This window comes from Dermacentor variabilis, chromosome 9 (genome assembly GCF_050947875.1).
Source record: "Dermacentor variabilis isolate Ectoservices chromosome 9, ASM5094787v1, whole genome shotgun sequence".
In the NCBI taxonomy this organism is placed as follows: Eukaryota; Metazoa; Arthropoda; class Arachnida; order Ixodida; family Ixodidae; genus Dermacentor; species Dermacentor variabilis.
The window spans coordinates 115,372,977-115,396,459 of record NC_134576.1 but is presented as its reverse complement, the minus strand read 5'-3'; the positions used below and the strand labels follow the sequence as shown (position 1 = coordinate 115,396,459).

The following is a 23,483-nucleotide window of genomic DNA, read 5'->3' as shown; positions in this document are numbered from 1 at the left end:
ACAAGTGTGATGTGGTCCCTCAGCTGTGGCATGGGAGAAGGCTGATAAGAACACTCACTTGTGCATGCTAGTCGAGACAGAAGGAGAGTCTATGTTGGAAGCACCACGACATGACAGTTGAATTCCTATCTCCTCTAATAGTGAACTAATTGGAAAGATTATTGCAGTAAGACGCTCCCTAGACGTCACCCTACAACTTCCAGCGCATAACCAAAATTTGCAACAAGTGGCGACAGGCCGTTAGCTAGTACTTAGTTATTTCCAAAGTTGTGAACACCACTTGCTGTTTGCACATAAAAGAATGAGACTTAAGCATGAAGGCTGCAAACATAACATACTTTCATTTAATATTAAATATGGCATGAAAACGGTGAATCTGGCTTCGTTGAAATTATCGCAACATCATGAAGGCAAGCAAATTTTGTTGACACATTTAAATAAGCCTTAATATGATGACATTTACAAAAATATTTAAAATTAACAAGAATGCTTTGTATGTTACTTATGAGTGGGCTCCTGTGTGGAAGCCACAGTGATTGCAGGCACGGAGTGAGCCGCTGCATCGCAACATATTGCCGCGTCCAGCTCTTGGAAAGAAAAAGTGAAACTGGTTTGCAGTGACAAGTATTATAGTAAATTATTTAGGGCTCTCTGACACAGCTCAGTTTAGAGGATTTAGACATTAATTTACTAAAAAATTAAGAGAAAGAAAAAAAGAACATAAGTACTCCTTTTGAAGGGATATTAAGGGAAAACACATGAACAGTTTCGAGTGATAGAGTATCCTTTCAAAACTCTGCTTAATTTCATGGTAAGGGGTTTTATTAATTTCACAGTAAGAGCTCGAGATGCTAAATGCAATTGCACTGCACATAAAGGGCTGGCAGAGCTTACCCACAGGCTGGGAATGGGACATAGCCTCAAGCCGGAATTATGGTGCGCTCTGTAGTAGTGCACTCTGTTGAACTGCACCATAATTCGACCAAGGTGACAATGTACCAATTATAATGCTCAAGAAAGCAAACGTTTAAAAATTGATCAACGCAATGCACATCGTTTGGTCGCGCATATGGATATGCATGAGGATAAAATGCATATGAGTAAAATTTGCTCATGTGTAGCAAATACAGGTAACAAAAAAATGGGGGGGGGGGGGGGATGAAGTGCTGTGCATGTATATTTTGACTGCAATTGTGTGTGGCCGCCGCAGCGATAGCAGGAACGAAGCAACCCATTTTTTTCACTTGTTGACACGTCTACTTTCCAACTATGAACCCGATTTGTAGAAACAATGTTATAGTAAGGTATTTAGTACAATCTGATGCTTGTCCATATATTTTTGGATGTAGATGGTTTGGACGTTCAGTTACTGCAAAAAGTGAACAGTCAGAAACGTCATGTCAGTACTCGTTGTACGGTTTATTTAAACATCGCCAACAGGAACTGCAACGGATCAAAGCCCCACTCGGAGAAGTTACCTGGCTTCAAGTTGAAAGTCTGGTACGCCGCTGGTGCATCTTGGTCATCGAGTTTCAATATGGCATGTATCTGAAAGCGATAAAGTATGTTTGAAGCATAGAGTTTTTTTTAAACATGCTCCTTGAAATTAGAGTTCCAGCACACTGTAGCACCGTACAAGGAAGCGCCTTACCATACAGCAAATCGATCAGTGAATATGGCAATCCAGTTTTGTGGAATCTCGCAAGGTCGAGGAAGTGCCACGAGAAAAAGAAAACAGCCATCCACTTGAATGTAGCACGAACCTACAAAGGAAACTGCAAACAATTTTTCCTTTCATGACACTTCCTCCACCTAACGGGATTCTACCAAAATGATTTGCCATATTCATTGTCGCTGTGCTTCGAGTAGTCAGTCAATTTGCCCTCGCGCTGCAACCTGCTAGGCTCCTGGTTGGCTCACATAGTAGTGTGCCCCAGAAAGGCGTTGGTCCCGGGACCAGGATAAATTTTTCCTCAGAAACCCGTACGGCATAGAGTTTCTAAATAAATACCTAGAGGGAAATGTGGCGCTAGTGTCTACGGGTGTTCTCATGAGCGTTGCCTCAACCTACATGGGAATGATGGGAAGTACAGGCTTCGGAATGACTTCGATCTTTAGACTAGCGGCGTTTGGTTGCGGTGCAGGAAACGAAGCTTTACTCAAATATTATCGCGTAAAATCTAATTTTATTTCTGCAGTATGTTACATAATGTACAATACGCTACATAAACTTTGTATGGTTTTTAGATGGAAGCATGGTTTACTATGGTTTGACACCAGGACACACCAGGGTATGCATTCTTGTACGCTTCTGTTCCTGATTTAACCCCAGAGAATAATTATTAATTTATTTTTGCAACAGCAATAACAACCATACACGTACTTATATAAAAATACTCAACAAGTATTTATGGAAATAAAAATGTTGTATTGTGATAAAGTGTTGCGCCCTTGAGCGGAATGCTACAAGTGTCATCTGCTACGACGCCTGCTCGCTGCAAACGCGAGACTTTTCTCGCAGAAGACAGGCACTTGCGAACTCTCTCGCTCTTTCGAAGGGCTGCGTCAGCTGTCATGATTGCTGAACGTCTTCAAGTAGTTTTAAGCACATCTGCTGCAGTGCTAGCTAGGACGCTGTAATGGCCTCCTACGAGTAGGCTTCATCATATGTTATATTGACGTACCGCTTCCGAAGCGTTACGGCGTGGCTTTGCACGTACCCATTTTGCGACACTAGACTACAGCCAGGAAGCAGCAACCTTTCCTACCACAAGTAAGTTTGTGTTCTCAAAGACCTAGAACACGCATTTCAATGAGCACGTAAATGAGCAATGCATAATGAAGCATTCAATAAAATTTGATCGTCAAGCCACTAGAAGTACAACTGTATATGTCTTGTATCAATAGTGCCTCCTTTTTCCTATTCTGAAGTTTCATAAAGCACGTAAGGCTATAGTGCCAACCTAACCCACTTAACAAACCAAGGTCCAAATGCTCAAAACATGTTCTTTCAACGTTTACGATGCCGCCGCTTTCTCGTCAGGGCTTCGACGCCACACCGCGACACAAACATCGTCCCAGTTGCTGGCCCAGCGCGCTGTCGCCACTTCGGGCAACAGTACAAAGGCAGAGAGCTTTGCGTTGCACGGTCCCACTGCAGGTTATAGCAATTGCGCTTGGAGCGAAACCAAAACTGCCAAAAAAATACTTGTAGACTAGTTCGCTAGTCAATAGAATGCCAATTCGAAGCCTGTACTTCCCATCATTCCCATGATGGTTGAACGATCGCAGCGCCAGATTTGCCTCTAGGTATACTAATATGAAACTCTATGCCGTACGGGTTTCCTTAGTAGCTTCATTCTACATTCAGGCGGATGACAATTTCCCTTTCAGTTTTCCCTGTGACCCGGTGGAGTAGCCACTTTTTTTCTTTTTAAACGAGGGGATGGGTAGGAGCCTGGGCAGACCGTGTACATAAACCTAAATCTTCGGGGCGACATCACGCGGCCGGTGTGCGCCCAATCCGGCTACGCCAGTGCTGCCACCCCCATATCTGTGAGCAGATGGCACTTATCAATCGAATCAACGCAGGGGCATCGTAATGGCGTCCGCTAGTCCGGAGCCGAGCGGATGGATGGATGTTATGAGCGCTTGCGGTAGAGCAGTGCCCTCTTCCGGCTATGAAGACAGCCCCGCGCGGAGCAAGTTACGTCCGGCTGTCTCCGTTTGGTACGAGCAGCTTCGACGTAGGGCATTTTGCACGTTTGAACTTGTCTGCGGCGTAAGAACATCCCTACACCGTGACCTGGTCTACGTCGGTGGCGCCATCTCTCAGTGTAAACCACCTGTTTATTCCTGTTCGCCTGACACAACGCGCAAGAATGAGCAGCACTCGAGTTTCAAAGAAGTTACCCGTTTCAAAGAAGTTGTGCGGACGCTGGCGTCCCACGTTGTACGGTTGAATACAAGACTGCTAAACAAGTCTCAAATCGGTTTTCATCCACTGACTGATGTGGCTGAAAGTAACTATGCTCCGTCAGTCTGCAATGTTTCACAATGATGAAGTTTCGTCACAATCGTTATACGATTTCCCCCCCACCTCCCCTCTTTCGTTAACCAAATTCTGACGCCGTCCCTGAACACCAGTCAGGACCTCGCCAACAGCGCGTCCCGTTCGTTTGAACGAGACGCTAGGGCGAGGTCTCTCGCGTCCCTAGTTTAGGTCGTGGTTCTACTAAATTTACGGGAGCCGGTGAAACTGAAGTGCCCCTAACAAAAACTTAGCACGAACGCCGGCATCACGCCGCAGCGCGGAGAAATGAAGCGAACGTCGGGGAAAACGACAAAGCCACGGCAGCATGAAACTTCATGGACAAAAACGGACACCGCGAGGGAGACGCACGCCAGCGAGCCGCGGTGGCGGGAAACGCTCAACACGCACCTCTCGCTCGGCTTCATCATCCGAGTCGTCCTGGCCGTGGATGACCTGCGTCATCTCCAGGTCGTTCCCGTCCATGGCCGAGTGCTTGTCAAACCGATGATAACTGCGCGAGCAAACACCACTGTTCAAACGCCGCCAAACAAAATCACATTGCTTCCTGGCGACTCCGCAGCTAAAAAATACGTTAGTGGGCCGCACGGGTGCACGTTACGCGCGGTTGGAAGATGATGATGATAACTGATTGACCAACGGTCAACGGTGAAGTAGTCGATAATCCGAAGGCAGATTTAAAATGAAATAAGATTGAATGAATAAATGAAAGGCGGTAATTGAGTTAAAGAAAAGAGGCAGGAGAAAAATCATGCAGGATTGCTTGAAGGCAAACAGGCGGTATCCAAAATCCGACGTCTATGGCTACGTTTACATCACGGTGGAAGGATACTATGTTATGACATTCTTACACCGCGGTTTACATCAACCCCACGACAGCGGGTTCAGTCGGAAATCGGGTTGAAGATTGTATACTTTTAAACTTCCGGCGTGGAGGTGGCTCTCCAAAAGTGAAGCCGGTCGCCGCCATCTTACTAGAGGCAAGAAGCCCGAACCGCCATTGCAGAGCATAGCTGACTATGTTCGTCATGTTTATTGGTTGTGCGCTCTTGCAACAGTGTTTAACGGATCGTGGTGTGCTTTCCGAGGGCAGTGCAACACCTCAGCAGTTCATAGCTGCACCAGTCGCGTAAGGATGACGTCGGATGTAACGTTTCACTTGTAACATAGCTCGCGTCGTCTGCTCAGGATTGTCGTACTTCGTGCCTGCGTTTGCTTCATTTGGCAACGGTTGGGAAGGTGCTCACGTCAATATTAAATTTACGTTTACGTCGCATAAATACTCGTTGGCACGTCATTGAGTGGGATTTTTATGTAGCACGTGCACGGGTTACTTGTTAAACGGAGAGGATGAGATTTCGCCGCTGGCTTGCGGCGTTCTCAGGTTGGGCTCAAATAGACCTGCGGTGTGCTTGTACGACGACGCACTCTGTTCGGTTTGTGCCGTGGGCGTTCCGCGCAGTGACTGTCTTTTAATGAAGGAAGCCAGCAAGACGAGCGCGTACACATGAGAACACGTGGGCAGGACGAGTTCAAGTGCTCGTTCTGACATCACTTCTCTTGCGTGCGCGTCGTTATGTTTCATAGGTTTCTTGTTCACTAATGTGCACGAACTGGCCCATCAACGAATTCCGTTGTCAAAGCTGGGCTTGAACACAGCAGCGTGAACCCTTCTACAAGAATATCGCAGAGTACTGTCTAAGGTTTCGGGTGCACTGCATCACTAAGAATGATAAACGAGCGAATTGCGAAGAAAAAGCTTGCACATTGCTTTCAAGATAGAAATATTTAAAAATGAATGCACGCAGAAACTGAGTTACAAAATTAGCTTGTATAGTGAACTATTATGCATCGTAAAAGTCCAGATATCAATGGAATGTTTTTCTCTGCTGTTCCTGTAGCATTTCTGAGCGATGTTTTTAGTTTTCGCATGTGTGGCAGTTTGAAGTTCTAGACGGGATGGATGGGTGGCATCAATTTTTCTGAGCACATAACAAATATAGAGAAACATACACAGTGAACTGCATGACGCAAGCTCTGGCTTTTCAGCATATGACTATCAAGTTGTTCAGGATGCTAAACAAATAGCTTGTGGCGCCTTGTGTAAGCCAGCTCGGTAATGTTGTGTACTAAAACACAGAGTAATTACCGTATTTCCACGTAAATAACACAACCACGAATAACGCGAGGTGAACTTCCGGTTTCTCAGAAAACGAAAAAAAAATTGCTTACTATAGAAATTACTATACCGACAGGAATTATTAATATAAATAAACAGGAAACAACGCAAGAAGGCTGATGCGCCTAAGGCTTTATTCATCGTTACTTCGAACTGCTGTCGCGAAATAAAGTGAAATGGCGAGTGCTCAAGCGCATTTACCTCAGTCGACAAAAAAAAATGCATCGCCGTCCATTACATCCACCAAGGTTATCTGACAAACATCACCTCAGAAATGCCCGCAACACAATTCAACACGGCAAAGCAGGCGGATTGCGCGGTGAAGCAACGCGCGACTTCGAATACCGTTCCCTTGGCACGCCTCAAAGCAGCGCTTATCGTATCTTTCACGTCATTTAGTGGGTACACAGTGATGAATGTTCATTACGCACTCGCATCGCACAATGTAGGAAGAGACCGTTCATAATTTAACCAAGCGAGTAGTGAAACTGGCGGAGCGTCCCGCCGATAGCGTTTCCCAAAGCCCGCGGCAATAAATCGATGGCGTCCCCCGACTACCTCGGCGTGACCGAGTGAGCGAGCACAGCGAAGGATGAAAGAGCGAACGCGGAGAGCAGCGGGAGATGAAAGATGGCGAGAGCGAAGAGAGCGCGAGGAAGAGGGGTTGGCGAAAGCGTGAGAAGAAAAGCATAGTGCCACGCAAGACGGCGTTCTGCGGCGATGATCGCTACGAGATGGCGCGAGAGTAGCACGCGTCGTCTGTTCACCGATGACGCCACCGATACCATATGTGGAAACAAAACGCTGCATGATCGGAGGTCTGTCTGCCGCGGTACTGTGAATCGCGTCCACGGGTCACCCACGCGCTGCCTCTCGCGGTCTCCCGTTTAGCGAGGCAGTCGCGCCAGACTTCGCTCCGTTTGCAAGGGGCCGCGCGAGACTGATTGTCCGTGCACGTATAGAGCTGCGATCAAACTTTGCATTAGGGGGTATTGTAATCATGGGTGTTTGTTTTTTGTTGGCGACGAGCAAGTGCGGCCTGATATACTTTCAAAGGGGGGTTTCTTTTTTATTTTCATTCGCGGAACCATAAACACAGGGAGCGCGGCGCGCATACCATGGCCGACTATGCTGGAACCGCGCTCTCTTGCCTCTAGCAATATGGCCGCCGCCAAGTTCATTCGCTCCCGTAGGCGGCGACTGGTACTGCCACTCCAGAAGTTGATGTATAACCTCTTTGGTTCCAGCCCGCTTTTCGATCGCGTTATATCTATTTTGTAGCCGTGATAGCATAGCATAATCAACTTTCACAGTAGTCATTTTCCCCTTTATTTGGCTTCGTGGCTTACTTTATGCTCATTAATCATGTTTGAATTTCAGGTTGTACTCGGGTGGTGTTGGTCCCTGTTACGATTTTTGTGTTTCTACTGACCAACCTCTTTGATGTTGGCTATGAGAGCGCTATTGCGTGTGTTCTTTTTCTCTTAAAATCGAAGAAAAAAAACTTTTACACTTATCACTGCTCTGTCTTTACTAAAATTGAGCAGCAAGCTTGCATTTTATCATCCATGTTGTTCAACACAGACTCAGCACTCCTACGCTTCTGGTTTTTTAAGAGGTTGCCATCGTCTGCGTCTCTAGAATGTATCTCCGTAGTGAACAATAGAAACCACTCTCAAAGGCCATGCTTTTCCGTACTGCAGATTCTGAAAGTGACGGGGCTGGCATGTTCTAAACAATATTCGCTTTGCGAGGGGCGCAGGCAAATGCGATTTCGCCGTTTGTTCTTGACGACTCAGGCAGGCAACCGTACCAAGTGGTATTAGGACGATTAGATAATAAATTTCGATTTTCTAGCGAAACTTAACAGACGGTAAACCAGGGCAATGCATTAACCAGGGGTAGGCGCAGAAAAATTTGCTCCTTCTTTAAGAGAAAAACGCACATTCCATTTAGGCTCATGAAAGAAGAATATTTTCATCTTCCATGACATTGGTAATGTTTAAAACATAACGATCATGACGTATTTCGACTGCAGTGTTTCGTATTAAAAGCATGGCCTTCGAGATTTGCCATCGATGCGGGAAAACGGAATATTTTGTCAAGCTGTTGCGGAATATAGTGCTTCTTCCTCTTCACAATTACTATCTATCTCTCTCTTTCTCTTTCTATCGCAAGTCACTATAACTTATCTGTGAGAAGGTATTGATGTATCCTGTCCCATAAGACGCAGCTGTTCAAAACAAAACCGAAACCATTGCTTTTCCTAATGCTTTCATTCAGCTGCTCGCAGATGGCAGCACCTGCCAAAAGCGCAACCGGAACCACCGGGCGGAACGTCACATCCGGTTCGCCTACGCAGCGCCCTCCCGCGCGCGTGCGGGACGGAGGGAGGAGCGACGCCCGCTCGCTTCGGCTCGCCGACGGTAGCCGCCGGAGCAGAGCGTCAAAAATCGGCCTGGCCTCTCGGTGGCCTGCTGCGTTGCGTGTGTTGTGTTGTGCTGGTGGGGGGTGCTGGCGCGCGCGCGCGCGCTAGGAAGTCGCCTGTGCGCGTTTGGCTTCTCGAAGGGTGCCGTGCGGGTGGCCGCGATCTTCCCGCGGGCGGCGGTGCGGTAATATTGTGTGTGTGTCCTCAGCGTGCGCCGCCGAAAACCGATGTGTGCGTGCGGCCCGGAATGCGGAATCCCAGCGGCTGCGACGATGCCCTGCTGCTGACTTCCTCGGCGGCGGTGGCGGGATCGAGGCAGTGAGGAGAGCGATCGGAGAGATTTCTCGTCTACGGTCCCCGACCGCGGGGCTGCGACGAGCGTTCGCAGCGAAGAGCTCAGAACTGCCGGCACCAGCTGCAACCGGGCAGACTCGGCAGTGATCGAGGCACTGGAAAGAGGGAGCGGCGAATTTGCACAAGGGGTCTGCGGAAAAAAAAAAGAAAAAAAAAGGTGAGGAGAGCCGGCGCGTTCTCGCGTTTTCTGGGTCTTTGCACGACGATATCGTGGCGCGGATACGCTTCGCTCATCGGCGCGGCGCCGCCTTCGGATGCTCCACGCTTTCGGAAACTCCGTGCATTTAGCTCGCATCACGGACGAACGGCAGAAGCGGTAAGACAGAGAAAAGAAAAAGGACGATATCGAAATGTGTCGGGAGGCAGAGGCTCTCTCTCCAGAAACTGCCGGCGCATGCGGCACCTTCCTTGAAGTACAGACGCAGCGCGGGCTCAATATTCGGCGCGGCTAGTCGGTCGGCCCTGTCGGAATGGCGACAAATGCGCGGTCGGGGCGCTTCACGGCAGTGTTCCTTTCTTTCTTTCACGTTCTTTTTTTTTGAGTTCATCGAAATGCTGCCGGCGCGCATCCGATCGCAGTCGTCGCAAACGCGCGACCGTCGCACTAATGCGTGTTTCTAGCACTTTTTTATTGCGCATATATTTTTCCATGCTTCTGCTGGCGTCGTCGCAGCTTTCGGCTTTCTCAATTTTTTTTTTTTCATTTTGATTCTCCCCAGTTCAGCTAGGCTAGGCCCGCAACGAAAAGCAACGGCGAAACTCGAAACTGCTGGTTGTGCCGGTTTCCGCGTGTCGCCGTGTCTTGCGCGGCGGTGAAAGCGTCTTGTATTCGCCGGCCTCTTCCGCGAAAAAAGAAAGTAATAAAAAAAGAAAAGAAAGAAGAAAGAGAAGCCCGGGGGCACGGCTCGTACGCGCGGATATCCAAAGCGCGCGTTTGTTTTGGTTCAGAGTTGGCGTGTCGTTCGCCCCCCCCCCCCCCTTTCCTGCACTTCTCCTCCTTTCACAGTTACCACCGCCGCACGCGACTTCTGCCTGCTACTTATCCTTTCTTTGAGAGACCCGACTGTGTTGTTTTCGTTTCTCGAGCTTTCGCCCGCCTTGGGTGTCCTCTCTAGAACCTTTCCGCCTTAATTCGTAACTACTTACGTTTTCTTTTTTCGCTTTTCGCATTCCTGCGCGTACGTAAATAGAGGGGAGAGGGACAGTCAACCCTATCGGCTCGACGGCAGCAGACGTCCGTGCCAGCCTTCGCGGTGTCGTCACGCGACAGGTAGGCCGCCTCCTGTCACGCGATAGCAGCACCGCTCGGAACGAAACAAAAGCGCGCAAGATTAATGCGCACGTGTGCGTGTGTGTGTGTGTGTTTGGGCGCACATGCGTCGCTGGTTATCTCACGCTATCCGCCGTCCTATCCCTGCGGGGAGCTTTCGCGCCTGGCGCATTGCCTGAATTGAACGTCGCCGTCCTGTCCAGCTGCGCGGGAAATACATCCGGGCGTTTCAAAATGGAGTTTGACAGAATTGAACCGAAATCGCCTGTGGCAGACGTACGACAGCGCAATCCCCGCACTGTATTGCTCGTAGAGGCGGACGTTGTATGCACGAGAAATCGAAGCGCGTAATTGGCAAACAATAAGCGATCACGTATCGATATTGTAAATAGTTAGTTTGCGCCACGTGTTGCAAGTGACAAGACGTAGCCGTTGACTTCGCGAAGCGTATCCGCTTGGAACGATTGCGAAGGAATACGTAGCACGCATGCCTCGAGGTACGCGTTCCCAAAGTGTCCGACGAAATGCATTTTGGTAATCCAGTTATTTTTGGCTTGCAACACGGGAAAAAGGCGTTTTGTAAAAAAAAAAATAATAAGTGGAACAGTAGTTTAACCACGTATGGCTTGACGGCGGCCTAACTTAAGACTGCTGCTATTAAAAAAAAAAAAAAGACATTGTTCGAATGTGCCCGGAAGTAATCGAGTAAAAATTGATTACTGAATATGTGTTGATAAATCAGGGTTCCGTTTCCTGTGCGAGCAATGTCCACAACTTACAGCGATCCAGCTCAGTGTTTGTGATTGCGCCGTCGCGGCGCGCGATTAAAAACAAATTGTGGAACTCGTTTCAGGACGCCCGTGTAGCCTGTTTTCTGTACAGCATTCGTGGATTGCACGCGGTATTAAAGAATATGTTCGCGACTAATTTTATTCCCAAAGATATTGACTTGGCATTCAGGAGCTTGAAATGCCTTCGCAACTCGCAAAAACTTATCGGTTCAGGCTGCTTCCGGTCCTTTATTTGAATTATTCATTAGACCTTCTTATTTTATGTTTATTCGCTTTTTCTTTTCTTAGGCCCGTGAGTGCGTCGCTCGAACGTGAAGACAATGCCATCAAAGGCAAAGTCGATAGTTGACGTGCAGGGTGGCATACAGGACGCCGCTTTCGTGCGGGCGTTGCTATATCGGCGAGACGGGCCTGTTCATTAACTGTTGTTAGCCCACAATATAAGGAGATGGCTGAGGAAAGAGAGAAAGGCGCCCATGTGTGTACTAATGGCGCTTGAAAGGTACTGAATGAACTAGAACATCGCAAAACAAGAAAGACAAAAAGAACGAAAACCTGCAACAGTCACCAGCAAACAGCAGCGCAGCAAAAGGACGATACTCGACAAAAAAAAAAACAAACCTTCACTAAAAGGCAACCATACAAGCAAAGCTCGCTTCAGTTCACTTTGGTAAAGAGGGATAGCAGGTGTCACCAAAGCAACTACGTCAAAGCCGCAAGGCAAGCAACCACACAGGTGTTTAAAATGAAATTATGGGCTTTTACGTGCTAAAACCACGATCTGATTATGGGGCACGCCGTGGTGAGGGACTCCGAAAATTTTGACCACCTGGGTTTCTTTAACGTGCGCCTAAATCTAGGTACACGGGTGTTTTCGCCCCCAGCGAAATTCGGCCGCCGTGGCCGGGATTCGATCCATCGACCTGGTGCTTAGCAGCCCAACACCATAACCACTAAGCAACCATGGCGGGTCTACACAGGTGTTGAGTTAACGGCGTTTAGCTTGCCCATTTGGCAGACGACGGGCACCCCTAGCGGCGCACCGCGCAACTGCACGAGGAGGCGAATATGACGTAATTTGTGGGAGCCCGTGCGGGTTGTGCGATCAATGCATTTTGCCACAGATTTGGAGGACGTTATATGTCAAATGAACTTCCTGTATGAAGTCCATGGGTCATTACTGGATCTTTTTAAGCACGAGATCTTTACCTAAGCGCAGAGCTAAGTCGGTAGAGATTTATTTTAACGGTGACTCGTGGTTCCTGCTCAGCCATTTTAGTGATTCTAAGCCGGGAAGGATGGCAAAACCAACTGTGCGAACAAAGTTTTCGTTGTGTGGCTAAATCGTATTTTTTTTCCTGTTTCCCAGTGCATAAAAGAACAGACCTACACAATGGGGAACCGCAAAATTGGCTGTTTCTGCAGTTCGCATCACTTAACAGTAGTTGGGGGGATAGTTCATGGACTTCAAAGCTTTTAACTGCAGCGCACAACAAGGGACACAGTTAAACAGACGGCGCATGTAGTCTGTGTTTCTATGTTCTTGCGTCCTTCGTCACTTTTGTGCTGCAGCAGCAGCATGTTGCTTATAGAATTCTGCCGGGAATCGTAACAATGTAGAACAGACAAAGAACTTTATTGATAAGGTCCTGAGAAGCCCTGCCCTAGGGAAGAGCTGCGGGCCGCTTCCACGTGGGGACTGGCAGGCCGAGCCCAACCTCCGCGTCGTGGGCTCTCTGGACAGCGCAAGTTTGCCGTGAAAGTTCTGAGCTCTGGATGACAGAGCTTCATTCCTCTTCTGTGATGCCTGCCTGTAACGAGGGGCATCACCAGAACACGTGTTCTTGATCGCTAACGGCCCCACAGTCGGGGCAAGTAGAGCTAAGAGCCTTTGGAGTGATCGCATGGAAAAGGGCCAGGTTTGGATAGCACAAGTGTGAAGCATGCGTATAGTGGATGACAGAGGTCAAGCCAGTTTGCTATGAAGGGGGAGGTTAGGTCCTCCTACCAACGTCATAGTGCTTTGTGATTTCGTTGAAAGCAGTGAGAGTGTCCCGAAACTCGAGAACCCCGGGCTCTGAGCTCGCCCCTGTTCCCGTGCGGTGGCTAAGTGCGCGCGCTTGGGAGTGGGCGATGGGAGTGGCGCCCTGTATGGTGGCTCGAGCCGCTGTGACCTCCGAGATTCAAACCGGAAACGCACGGAGATCTCGGAGGCAGCTACCCCCAACTTCACTTTTTTTAGCCTCTATACCGGCGACGACTATGCAATAAGCCATAGAATTTGCCCTTAAAATCACTCGAACTCTGCGATCGTTGAGCTACCATAAGTATTCTATTTATCTATCTTTTAAAATACTGCAGGATGAGGGCAAAGGTGTGGGACCTTGCAGGAGAGCCGTCAAAGAGTTCATACAACAAGCGCTGGTGTAAAACAGCACAACAGTAGTGCATCACAAACTTTGAACAATGTTAAAAAAAAAAAGTGCATCGTGACACACCCACGTCCATCTGATTAATCGCTTCAACAAAATGGGCACACAAATTATTATAGCACATGCATTTGTCTGATCTTCGTGCTTGCGGCTTCAGACGTCATCGTGGCCTTGTTTACTACGATTTATCCGCTTTTAGTTGCCCCATATTTCGAAGAAGCAATCCTAATCTCTCTAAGCGTAGAAGCTATAGGCAGAAGTCTATGCGCCTTTGCATAATGGGTCTGAAACACAGCCCAAGCTGTAATTCAAGTGTACCTGTTGGTACACTCCGAGTACAGCTTGGAGTAGTAGAGTACTTTGAAGTACTCCGAGTACGAGGCGGAAACGCTGCCGCATCTCTGCGAGAGACTCTCACGTGCCTGGTGCATGCAGGGCGCGACCGCCGGTATCGGGCCCATATGTCAGCATGTATTGGCCCCGTGCCGGTCTTGACGACCTTACCCACGTAGACCGCGCTCCCGCGCCCTTTGCTTTTTTTTTTCTTTTTGCAGCGACCTACAGAAGCGGTGAACCTGAATTTTTTGGAATATAAGTCGAGGCCTATGCGCTGAACTTCACGATGCCGCAGGAGCTCACACAGAGGCTGCGGAAGTGCTTGGTGCGCTTGGGGCCGCTTATATGTAGTCTGAGCGGAGGATTTAATTTAGGCGCGAACACGTAGCATGCAGTGGAGAGAACAAAGACAATTCGTAGTCATTTATTAAGACGTTCTGGTGGGCTAGTTCGTGAATCGTGATGGCATATATGGCAGCGCACTTCGAAACAGAGCGAACGAACGCCTAATTTAGCTTATTGCGTGGATCTATGTTCGAAACATTTGCAGCGGCATCGACGTTCGAGAGAGATGAGGAGAACGGCGGCTGGCTTGCGTGGAACTTACATTGGCTTGCATTGGCTTGTATTGCCTAAGAGGAGAAGCGGGTGCGTGGCTCAGATCACGCGCAGCCGACGCGAGGTGGCCCAGGGATTTATCCGGTGAGAAATGACCACCGGATATAGGACGTTCTGATCAGAAAAAAAAAAAAAAAGTCCCGTTTTTATTGTGGCTCATCGTCATCGCTGATTTTTGCGCGCCTCAGATTCGATGGCATGTCAGCACAGAAACAAGACGCAGAATGGGGGTAAACAATTAAGAGAGAGCGAGAGAGAGAGAACCGTGGTAGCACCTGGACCGGCATTCGTTGTCGATCACTTTCGGGGATGCTGATTGGGCGAGCCTACGTACGAAACTACCATCGCCACGGCGCGGAGCGCAACAGTCTCCTAAATTGACCGACCGATAGTATTGAACCCCCTGGCTTTATCCAGTTTCGTTTCGGCAGACAGACTAAAAAAAATTAAAATAATAATCTCATTGAATAAATTAACCAATCAGATCCACATGCATTCACGGCGCCTTACGTGCGTCCGTTCAGTATGCTATCTCGCCAGGGTGCATGTAGCGATTGACTTTCGCCGCTGAGCTATAAAAAAATATTGAATACATTGTTTGCCCTTGAGAGCCACGGAGACGTTCACAGTGGGCACGATACAAAAGTAGCGCATTGTTTCATTTGCGCACAACTACGAAGAAACGCTACATGGGGCCGTAATGGCGAGCAAATTCACGCGCCCTACAAACTCTGTTTTGCAATAATGTAGCGCTAGAGCGCAAGCTACAAGTGGCATCAGCCCACAAGAAGTTTTAGCGCATACGTGACTTATAGCTATACTCTGGCAGCCAGTGCCATGTCGTCGGGAAACCGGTTATGCGCTGCCTAAAACCACCAGAAAATATTTTGTTTTATATGAAGTTGTTGGTGTACGCTTATTCTACAAAACAGCAGCAAGAGGTTTAGGCGAGTGGGGGGGGGGGGGGGACTTCGAGAACGCATATAGCAAATGGCGTCTCCACGTTTGGACTGCATGTATCGGGGACTATAAGGTTTCTTCCTGCGCTGAATCTCTATGTGTTATCTTCGTAATTTATTTATGAACTATAGAGGGCATAAACACCTATTATAACGCTACATGCAGGCAAGTATCCTACGCACACCCGAGGTAACTTATGCGTAGATTTTCGACATGTCGTCTCGTCTCCGCTTCATTGCATGGGTTGCCTTATTATCTATAAGGATGTTATGTTGGATCAACATAACATCCTACATAACATGTTATGTTACGTTGGAATTAACATGCTGGATGTTACGTTGGACGAACTTCTTGACCGGGCGCCTCACATTTGGCGCCGGTATACTGCATTTGGCCCTTCTTTTTCGCGAGCACCCTCTCACACGTGACAAAAGAAGAGAGCAAAGATAAAAAAATGAGGCCTACTACATCCGAAGGCACCGGGCGCTGTTATACGAGGGTTGCAATGTGGGCTTGTTGGTAATGCATCTTCAAGGGGGTGTACGGTAGTGCGAATAAAAGACGGGACAAAAGAAGACACACAGGGACACAGACAGCGCTGTGTGTGTCCCTATGTGTCTTTTGAAGCGCTGCCGAAGGTTCGCGAGGCCTACACAGGCAATATCCTTGTGCAGCGCAATTGTAGTTCAAGGCGTAAGTGTCCGATTAGTGGCGGGATTAGATGTTTTTTGTTGTTGCTTGGCACGTGATACGTTGCAGCGATGTACGTGGCACGTTGCGACATCCGCGCATGCTCGCCGCGTACCGCAAATTAAGCAGCCACTGAGCAGACGACGTGGCGCCGATGAACGCATCGCCATAGGGGCATTCGGCCTTGCTATTGGCTAAGGACTCCTGCAGCTTCCACAGTGCTGCAAAACGACTTCTCGTTTTCCCGTTGGAGCGGCGCGGTTACGGCATAGTTCAGGGCAATCGCCAAGAGGAAGCGCTCTCTGCCGGCGCTATATAAAGCCCCTTAAATTACGTAATGTAGCGGCACGCTTTGAACATTGCCGCCTCCTCCTCGCGTGCCCTGGCCGTGGCCGACGCCGCGTCGCTATTGGCGTGATAGCGTCACGTGGGCCCTCGCGCCGTGCATCAGCGCCATTTTTGCTCGAGAAGCGTCTGCGGAGTGGCGAGGAGCGCATGTTGGCTGCGTCGCTACGCTCGAGCAGTGTAGGCGGCGCCACGGTCGAGGAGGGAAAGAGAGGAGAAACGAGGAGGGGGGAAGGCGGAGGTGGATATTGTCGCTACATTACGACGTTTAAGGTGCTTACACTTCCGGCATGGTTGGGAAGCGAAAGTTTTATTATAAAGCAATGTATTCTTCCGAACAAAAAACTCTTCTTCCTTTTCACTCGAGTGCGTCAGAATATCTATAGCATGGTTTCAAATGCGTTTCAAGTGGCCCAGATATCGTAGGCATCCGACGTTCGTCGCTTTCGTATGGTTTTATGTGTGACGCTAATCCGATGTAGCCAATAAATAGCACATCTTCCATGTTACGACCGCTCACTCAGCCACAGAAATTTAGAGAGTTTTTTTTTTTACTTTTTCTTCGACAACATGCATTAGCAGCAGTGTATATGCGTTAGGGTCAGTGTAGTAGCCGCTGAATAGGGGTGTTCGAAAAGCGATTTCTTGAGACCGAATCGAACACGAATCGAATAGTGCCAAAAGCGAATCGAATGGAATATCGAGTAATTTTTGTAATAGTTTTCGATTAACGAACAGCCGTTATCAATATCGATATAAAGAGGGGTCCACATCCGAGTATTCTTGAAGTTACCAAGTTTCTGTACAGTACATTATGAAGCGTCGTTAATTAAAAGCGCAAGTGGAACGTTAGAAGGAAAGTTTGTTCGCACGCGCGAGGCTCCTCAGAGTGTGCGAATGATCGATGTACAGCCTGTAAACTACACCTACACGTAAGAGGCGTAGCCTGTTCTACTTCGCAAGTTATCGTGTTTTATGTCTACGCTTTGCCCGCTGAGCGATGATTGGCCATACTTTTGTTCCAGCTACGTTTATTTGGGAGCAGTTGACGTTATGAAACATTCGAAAAGTGCTCGAAAGATATTCGGGTTTACGAATAGCAACGTATTCGATTCGAGGACCGAATCGAATGGGACACTATTCGGTTCGTTATTAGTAAGTTTCGAATGTTCGCGCGACCCTACCACTGAGTAGTGACTATACTGTAGGAAGCTAAAATTGAACAACATGTACGTACATAAATGACAATATTCAGAGGGCGCTGTGTACCTGCCCCCGCTACGATGTGCAACGGCTCTCTCTGCGGGAAACTTTGCACCGACTGGACTTAAGACCGTTCAACGAATCAAAGATACTCTGACCGTGGCCACACCCGTCACTGGCACGAAAAGCGAATCGTGCATTAGTGCAATACTTGAAGTGCACCGGCTTACGAGGCCGTTTATATAGTGTCCCTGTGCATAGTGTCCCGCCCACACGCACTCAGTGATCGCGTTCTACCCTTTTCCTCTTTCTATCCCCCTTTCCCCCACCCCCAGTGTAGGGTAGCAAACCGGATGCTCTTCTGGTTGACCTCCCTGCCTTTCCTGTCCTTGCTTTTTTTTTTCTCTCTCTCTCAGAGGGCGCGATGTGCGTGCAGTTGTGTGCGTGTGCTTCGCGTGCGTTTTCTCGCAGGACGAAAAATATTATTAAGTGGAACATCGGTAAATTTCGCGCCGTTTACACTTCGTGTGTGTGTTTCTCGAAACTGCTGCTATGGGAGCTCAGAATTTACAGGAAGCTGGCGCGCTTCACGTTGTGGCTGCACTTGAATTTAGCAATTGCGGCGTGTCTGTAACGTTGTATATTACATTCTAATTAGACAATTTAGTTGAGGCGTCAGTCCTCTGTCTCGTAGATGCGCCGCGATTTCAACGTTTCCGCTGAAACATATGGTATAAAGGCTGCATACATATTATGCATTCTGGAACGTGATTGTTATATATCATGGAGGCTTGCCACTTAAAAAAAGAAAGGAATAAAAGGAATCTATCGCCAAGCTTCTGCATTTCGTAAGGAATCTTGCATCACTCGACGCACGAGATGCCAATGCTTCGGGCATCGCAGATAAGGCGTTATATTCTCGCAACGTGTCATTGACACCTTTATGGGTGTGAGAACAGCCTTCCTTTAAAGTTCATATGAGTGCGCTGCACGTGGAGTGCTTGGAGTGTGCTACAACGGGGTGTACATTAAAGAAAAAACACCCATTTAGCACCTTTATGATACTGTCTGCTGTGCAGTTGTCGCCGCATTTTGACCTGAATTTGACCGCCCCCTAGGTTAAAGAACAATGTATACTTAAAGCGTGCATTGTAGATAAGAGATGAAAGATAAATCAGGAACGGTTCGACGGAGGGAATTTGGAAATTAGCGCTCGGCACGCAGTAAACATGTGAACATACTTAAAAGGGTGCTAAAAGCGAGTATTTTTTGTGTTTATGCCATCTATTGCACTGATAAAGTCTTCGACCGGCCTATTCTCGGCTTCGTCGCGAGCAACTAATTGTACTCGTATCCGACGTGCATGCGTCTGCCTCGCAGTCTCAAGCGGGAAGGAGATGGTCAAGAGGGCCGTTTGGCCTCCAAACTGACATTGGCTACGCCAATAAATGTCTTGATATACTGACGTCTTCGCGGCCCGCCATATTGTTGCGCCACAGAGGGCGCGGCGGAAAGCCGGAGGCTTAAACCGATCCACTTATCTCTTCTGTAGCCCCTCTCTGATAGCTTTGTGGACGGAATGAACGGTGCTTCGACGTAGCTTAACGCCAGCCACCGTTTCCTTGCTGGTCTCGGGTACCGCGGTAGAGGGAGCACGACGTCAGGTTGCCTATGTCACATGGTGCGGGCCTATTCATGCCCATCCCCCACACGTACATCATCATCATCATCATCATCATCATCATCATCATCATCATCATCATCATCGTCGTCGTCGTCGTCGTCGTCGTCGTCGTCGTCGTCGTCGTCGTCGTCGTCATCATCATCATCATCACACCACCACCATCATCATCATCATCATAACTTTGTTGTGCTCACTGAAGGGCGAAGGCCCCTCTCCCAGCGATCTCCAATTAGTCCTGTCTTGCGCTAGTTGACTCCAAGGTGACACTGAAAATTTCAGTTTCATCACCCCACCTAATTTGCAGTGGGTCCTGAAACCGGCAAAAAAAAAAAAAATAGTGTCGAGAACCAGCGGGGCTACGCTAGTCCAGGTATAGTAGCTTAGACACTGCTCACTATAGATGTAGAGCGCATTTTTTTTTTAAGACTTTGAGAAAGCCTTTGGTACTGTGTGCCATAAACCACTGCTCCTCAAACTTAACACGCTTAATATTGACTCCAATGTTATTAAATGGATAGAGTGCTTTCTTTTTTGCGCAATCGCACACATTATGTAAAAGCTAACGAACGTGATTCCCATTATTGTCCGGTGTTGTCAGGAGTTCCTCGGGGTTCCGTGCTCGGGCCCCTTCTTTTTCGCATTTTCATCAACGATCTCCTCACTTCAGCTCTTTCTAATATAACATTATTTGCTGACGACTGCGTGCTTCATAGGAAAACTACTGACCTATGTGGTGCCCACATATTACAGTCTGATCTCAGTAACATTTCTCGTTGGTGCGACACTTGGCAACTGAAACTGAATGCTAACAAGTCTAAATCACTGAAAATAATATGGTCTGCTATCGATTCTAATTCTCATTCTTATAGTATTAATGGTTCCCTTCTAACTACATTAACTTCGCACAAGTACCTATATATAGGAGTTCAGATCACCAATAATCTTTCGTGGAACTTACATGTCGAATACATCACTAACAACACCAATCGCATGCTTGGCTTCCTTCGCAGGAACTTCTAAAGCCCCCAAATCCTTAATATTTGCAACTATATAAGATCCTAATTCGATCCAAGGTAGAATATACCTCGTTTGTTTCGGATCCCCCAACTAAAACACTAATAACGACCCTAGAATCACTTCAAAATCGTTCTGCGCGCTCCATTCTCTCTAATTATTCGCGCCACTTTATCGTTTCACAGAAGAAAAAAAAAAAGCTTTAGATCTTGCTGACCTTTCCGTACGACGCCGCCAAGCGCGACAGTGCGTTTTTCACAAAATTAATTATTTTAACGGAAACTTGAAACAACTTATGTTCACCGGCCCACATTACGTATCATCGCGCGTTGACCATCGTCTCAAAGTCGGGGTGCCGAATTGCCGTACTAAACGTCATTACGAATCCTTTGTTCCAAAAACCAGCATCGACTGGAATCACCTGCGTGTATAAACATCTGTCGTTTCCCTCGCAGCACCTGCACCCTCCAAATCTGCAACTGAAGAAAGTTTGTAATCAAGTGTATCTGCTCTTATAAAAGTTTTTCTATTGTTCTTCAATAGAAAAACTTTTATAAGAGCAGATACACTTGCGGTCACCAGCTTACAAGTGGAGCAGAAACGAAAGAAGGCGTTCTCGGTGCCCGACTGGGACAAATTCCGTGAGATTCGCAAGGCCCGCGCCGCCCGTGGAGAAAAGCCGGAGAGTCTCGTCCAGTGGTGCGCACTAATTGTGCAAGATGTCTGCTCCACAACCAAAACCATAGAGACGGATCTACAGACAGACAAAATGGATAGCAGGCTAGCGCACCTTCTCGAGGCTAAACAATCACTTCTCGAGAGGTGGAAAAGCCAACGCTTGAATCGCAAGCTCAGAAAAAAGATAGCCGAGATCAACAAGCAGATCGACGAGCACTGCCAAGCCCTGTCTAGGCAGCAATGGGACGACATTTGCAATTCAATTGATGGGCAGATGCGCACGGGAGGGAAGTGGAATCTTCTCAAACACTTGCTCGACGACTCCGGCACCAAGTCAAACCAGAGAAGTGTCCTCGCTAAAGCGCTCCACGAAGCCAAGAAGTCGTCTTCGGAAAAGGACATGCTGGAGATGCTGGCTAAGAAGTACCTGTCGCTCAAAACTGTGGCCGATGAGGCGGCATACCCAGTATACAAAGGGAAGCCGAACTCCGCGCTGGACGAACCTTTCAAAATCAGTGAAATCCGCCGCGCCCTACACGACCTCAACGGTAGGTCAGCACCCGGCCCGGATCACATTAACAACAAGGCTCTCAGAAACCTGGAGGACGCATCGATCGAGTTCCTTACAGATGAGATAAATCGGATTTGGGAGCAGGGAATTGTACCGGAAGAATGGAAGTTGGCGAAGGTCATACTAATCCCAAAGCCCGGTAAACCGCCGAGCCTGGACAACCTCCGGCCAATCTCACTGACGTCATGTGTAGGGAAGGTGGCCGAGCACGCAATCCATAACAGAATTGCCGAGTATATCGAGACCAACGACCTTTTCCCTCACAACATGATAGGTTTCAGGCCAGGCCTCTCCACCCAGGACGCCATGAAGCTTATCAAGATCCAAATCTTGGAACGCTGCACTCGGGACACGAGAGCCATCCTTGGTTTGGACCTGGAGAAGGCCTTTGATAACATCCGTCACGAGTTCGTTCTCGACGCCATCTCCAAACTCAACCTGGGCTCGTCCTTCCATGCCTTCGTCAGGTCTTTCTTGAACAAACGATGCGCCATCCTCAAGGCTGGAGATTTGGAATCGGAGAAAATGGAGCTGAGCAGAAGAGGCACCCCCCAGGGGTCAGTCATCTCACCACTCCTCTTCAACATCGCAATGGTCGACCTCTCAAGGTATCTAGGCAAGGTCCAGGGCATCGGTCACACGATCTACGCGGACGACATCACTGTCTGGTGCGCGGGTGGCAGTGACGGTCAAGTCGAAGCCGCTCTCCAAGAAGCTGTCGACACTACAGAGCGTTTTCTAACCGACACGGGACTCCGGTGCTCCCCGAAGAAATCGGAGCTCCTTCTCTACAGCCCAAGTAGAAAGGGCCGCAAGCCACAGAACTGGAAACCCCCCTCTGAAATTGACATTAATCTCTACACCAATTGCGGAGATCCCATTCCCAAAGTCGCGTCCATTCGAATCTTGGGAATGACACTCGAAGGGGCGGGCTCGAATAACATCACCATTCAAAAACTAGCAAAAAAGACGGACAGCGTCATCGGTCTAATCAGGCGGGTATCTAACAGAAGGAGAGGCCTGAGCGAAGAGAATCTGTTAAGGCTAGTCCACGCTTTCTTGTTGTGCCATTTTACGTACGTAGCGGCCATGCACGTCTGGAAGAGGGCCGAGCGAGACAAGCTAAATGCCATGATAAGGAGGGGGATCAAGAGCGCGCTCGGACTACCCAACTACACACGCACCGACCGACTCCTGGAGTTGGGTATTCATAATACCCTGGAAGAGATTGCAGAAGCACAAGACAGGGCACAGATTCTTAGGCTCTCGGGCACCAGGGCGGGCAGACGACTCCTAACTGAGATGGGCGTCCCCCGGCCACTGTCGAAGATGCCTACCAGGGCCTTCCGAAAGAGCAGAAAGATAACATCATCATATCGCCCGCCCCGCGCAATATGCATCCCCAGCGCAACGTGGAAAGAAGGAAGGCCAGAGCGGTAGCGCTCCTACGCCGCGCAACCGAACTCCCTGGCGGCAGCTGCTTCGTTGACGCGGCCCAGTATGCAAACGGCAACAATTTCACGGTAGTTTCAATCAACCACAGAGGTTCGACCGTTAACGCCGCTTCGGTACGAAGCACGTCGTCGCATGCGGCCGAGCAAGTGGCCATTGCCTTGGCCCTCCTGGACGACGGACATGCCAATATCTTTAGCGACTCCAGGGCAGCCATCCGCGCCTTCAGCGTTGGCGCCGTGTGTAAGGAAGCCTGTCGCATCCTCGAAGGCAAAAGCATCGCCACCCACACTCTCACGTGGTTCCCCGCTCACATGGGATCCATCATGGGAGGCCCCACAAACCTCAACGAGCTGGCCCACTCCAAGGCGCGAGGTCTCGCTTTCCGCGACCATGGAGAACTCCAACGCCGGCCCGCAGTGGTGGA

General features: G+C 48.7%; 2 protein-coding genes across 5 annotated transcripts in view; one reads left to right on the top strand and one right to left on the bottom strand.

Annotated features, from left to right (window-relative positions):
- LOC142557326 (uncharacterized) overlaps nt 1-4,644 on the bottom strand; it is a 37,395-nt gene extending 32,751 nt beyond the window's left edge. For 2 of the 3 annotated variants that reach the window (XM_075669076.1, XM_075669077.1), the window contains exons 1-2: nt 4,442-4,644; nt 1,479-1,548 (exon numbers count right to left, since the gene is read on the bottom strand). In XM_075669076.1, the coding sequence (XP_075525191.1) occupies nt 1,479-1,548; nt 4,442-4,516 (145 nt within the window). In that variant the 5' untranslated portion in view covers nt 4,517-4,644. Of the gene's footprint in view, nt 1-1,478; nt 1,549-1,651; nt 1,735-4,441 lie in introns of those variants that run through there. The other variant, XM_075669078.1, reaches the window with a different exon arrangement.
- Nucleotides 4,645-8,605: 3,961 nt separating this feature from the next.
- The window catches only part of LOC142557325 (uncharacterized), a 412,081-nt gene continuing 397,203 nt past the window's right edge, over nt 8,606-23,483 (top strand). For both annotated transcript variants that reach the window (XM_075669074.1, XM_075669068.1), the window contains exon 1: nt 8,606-9,169. The gene's annotated coding sequence lies outside the window, so the exon portion shown is untranslated. The remainder of the gene's footprint in view (nt 9,170-23,483) is intronic.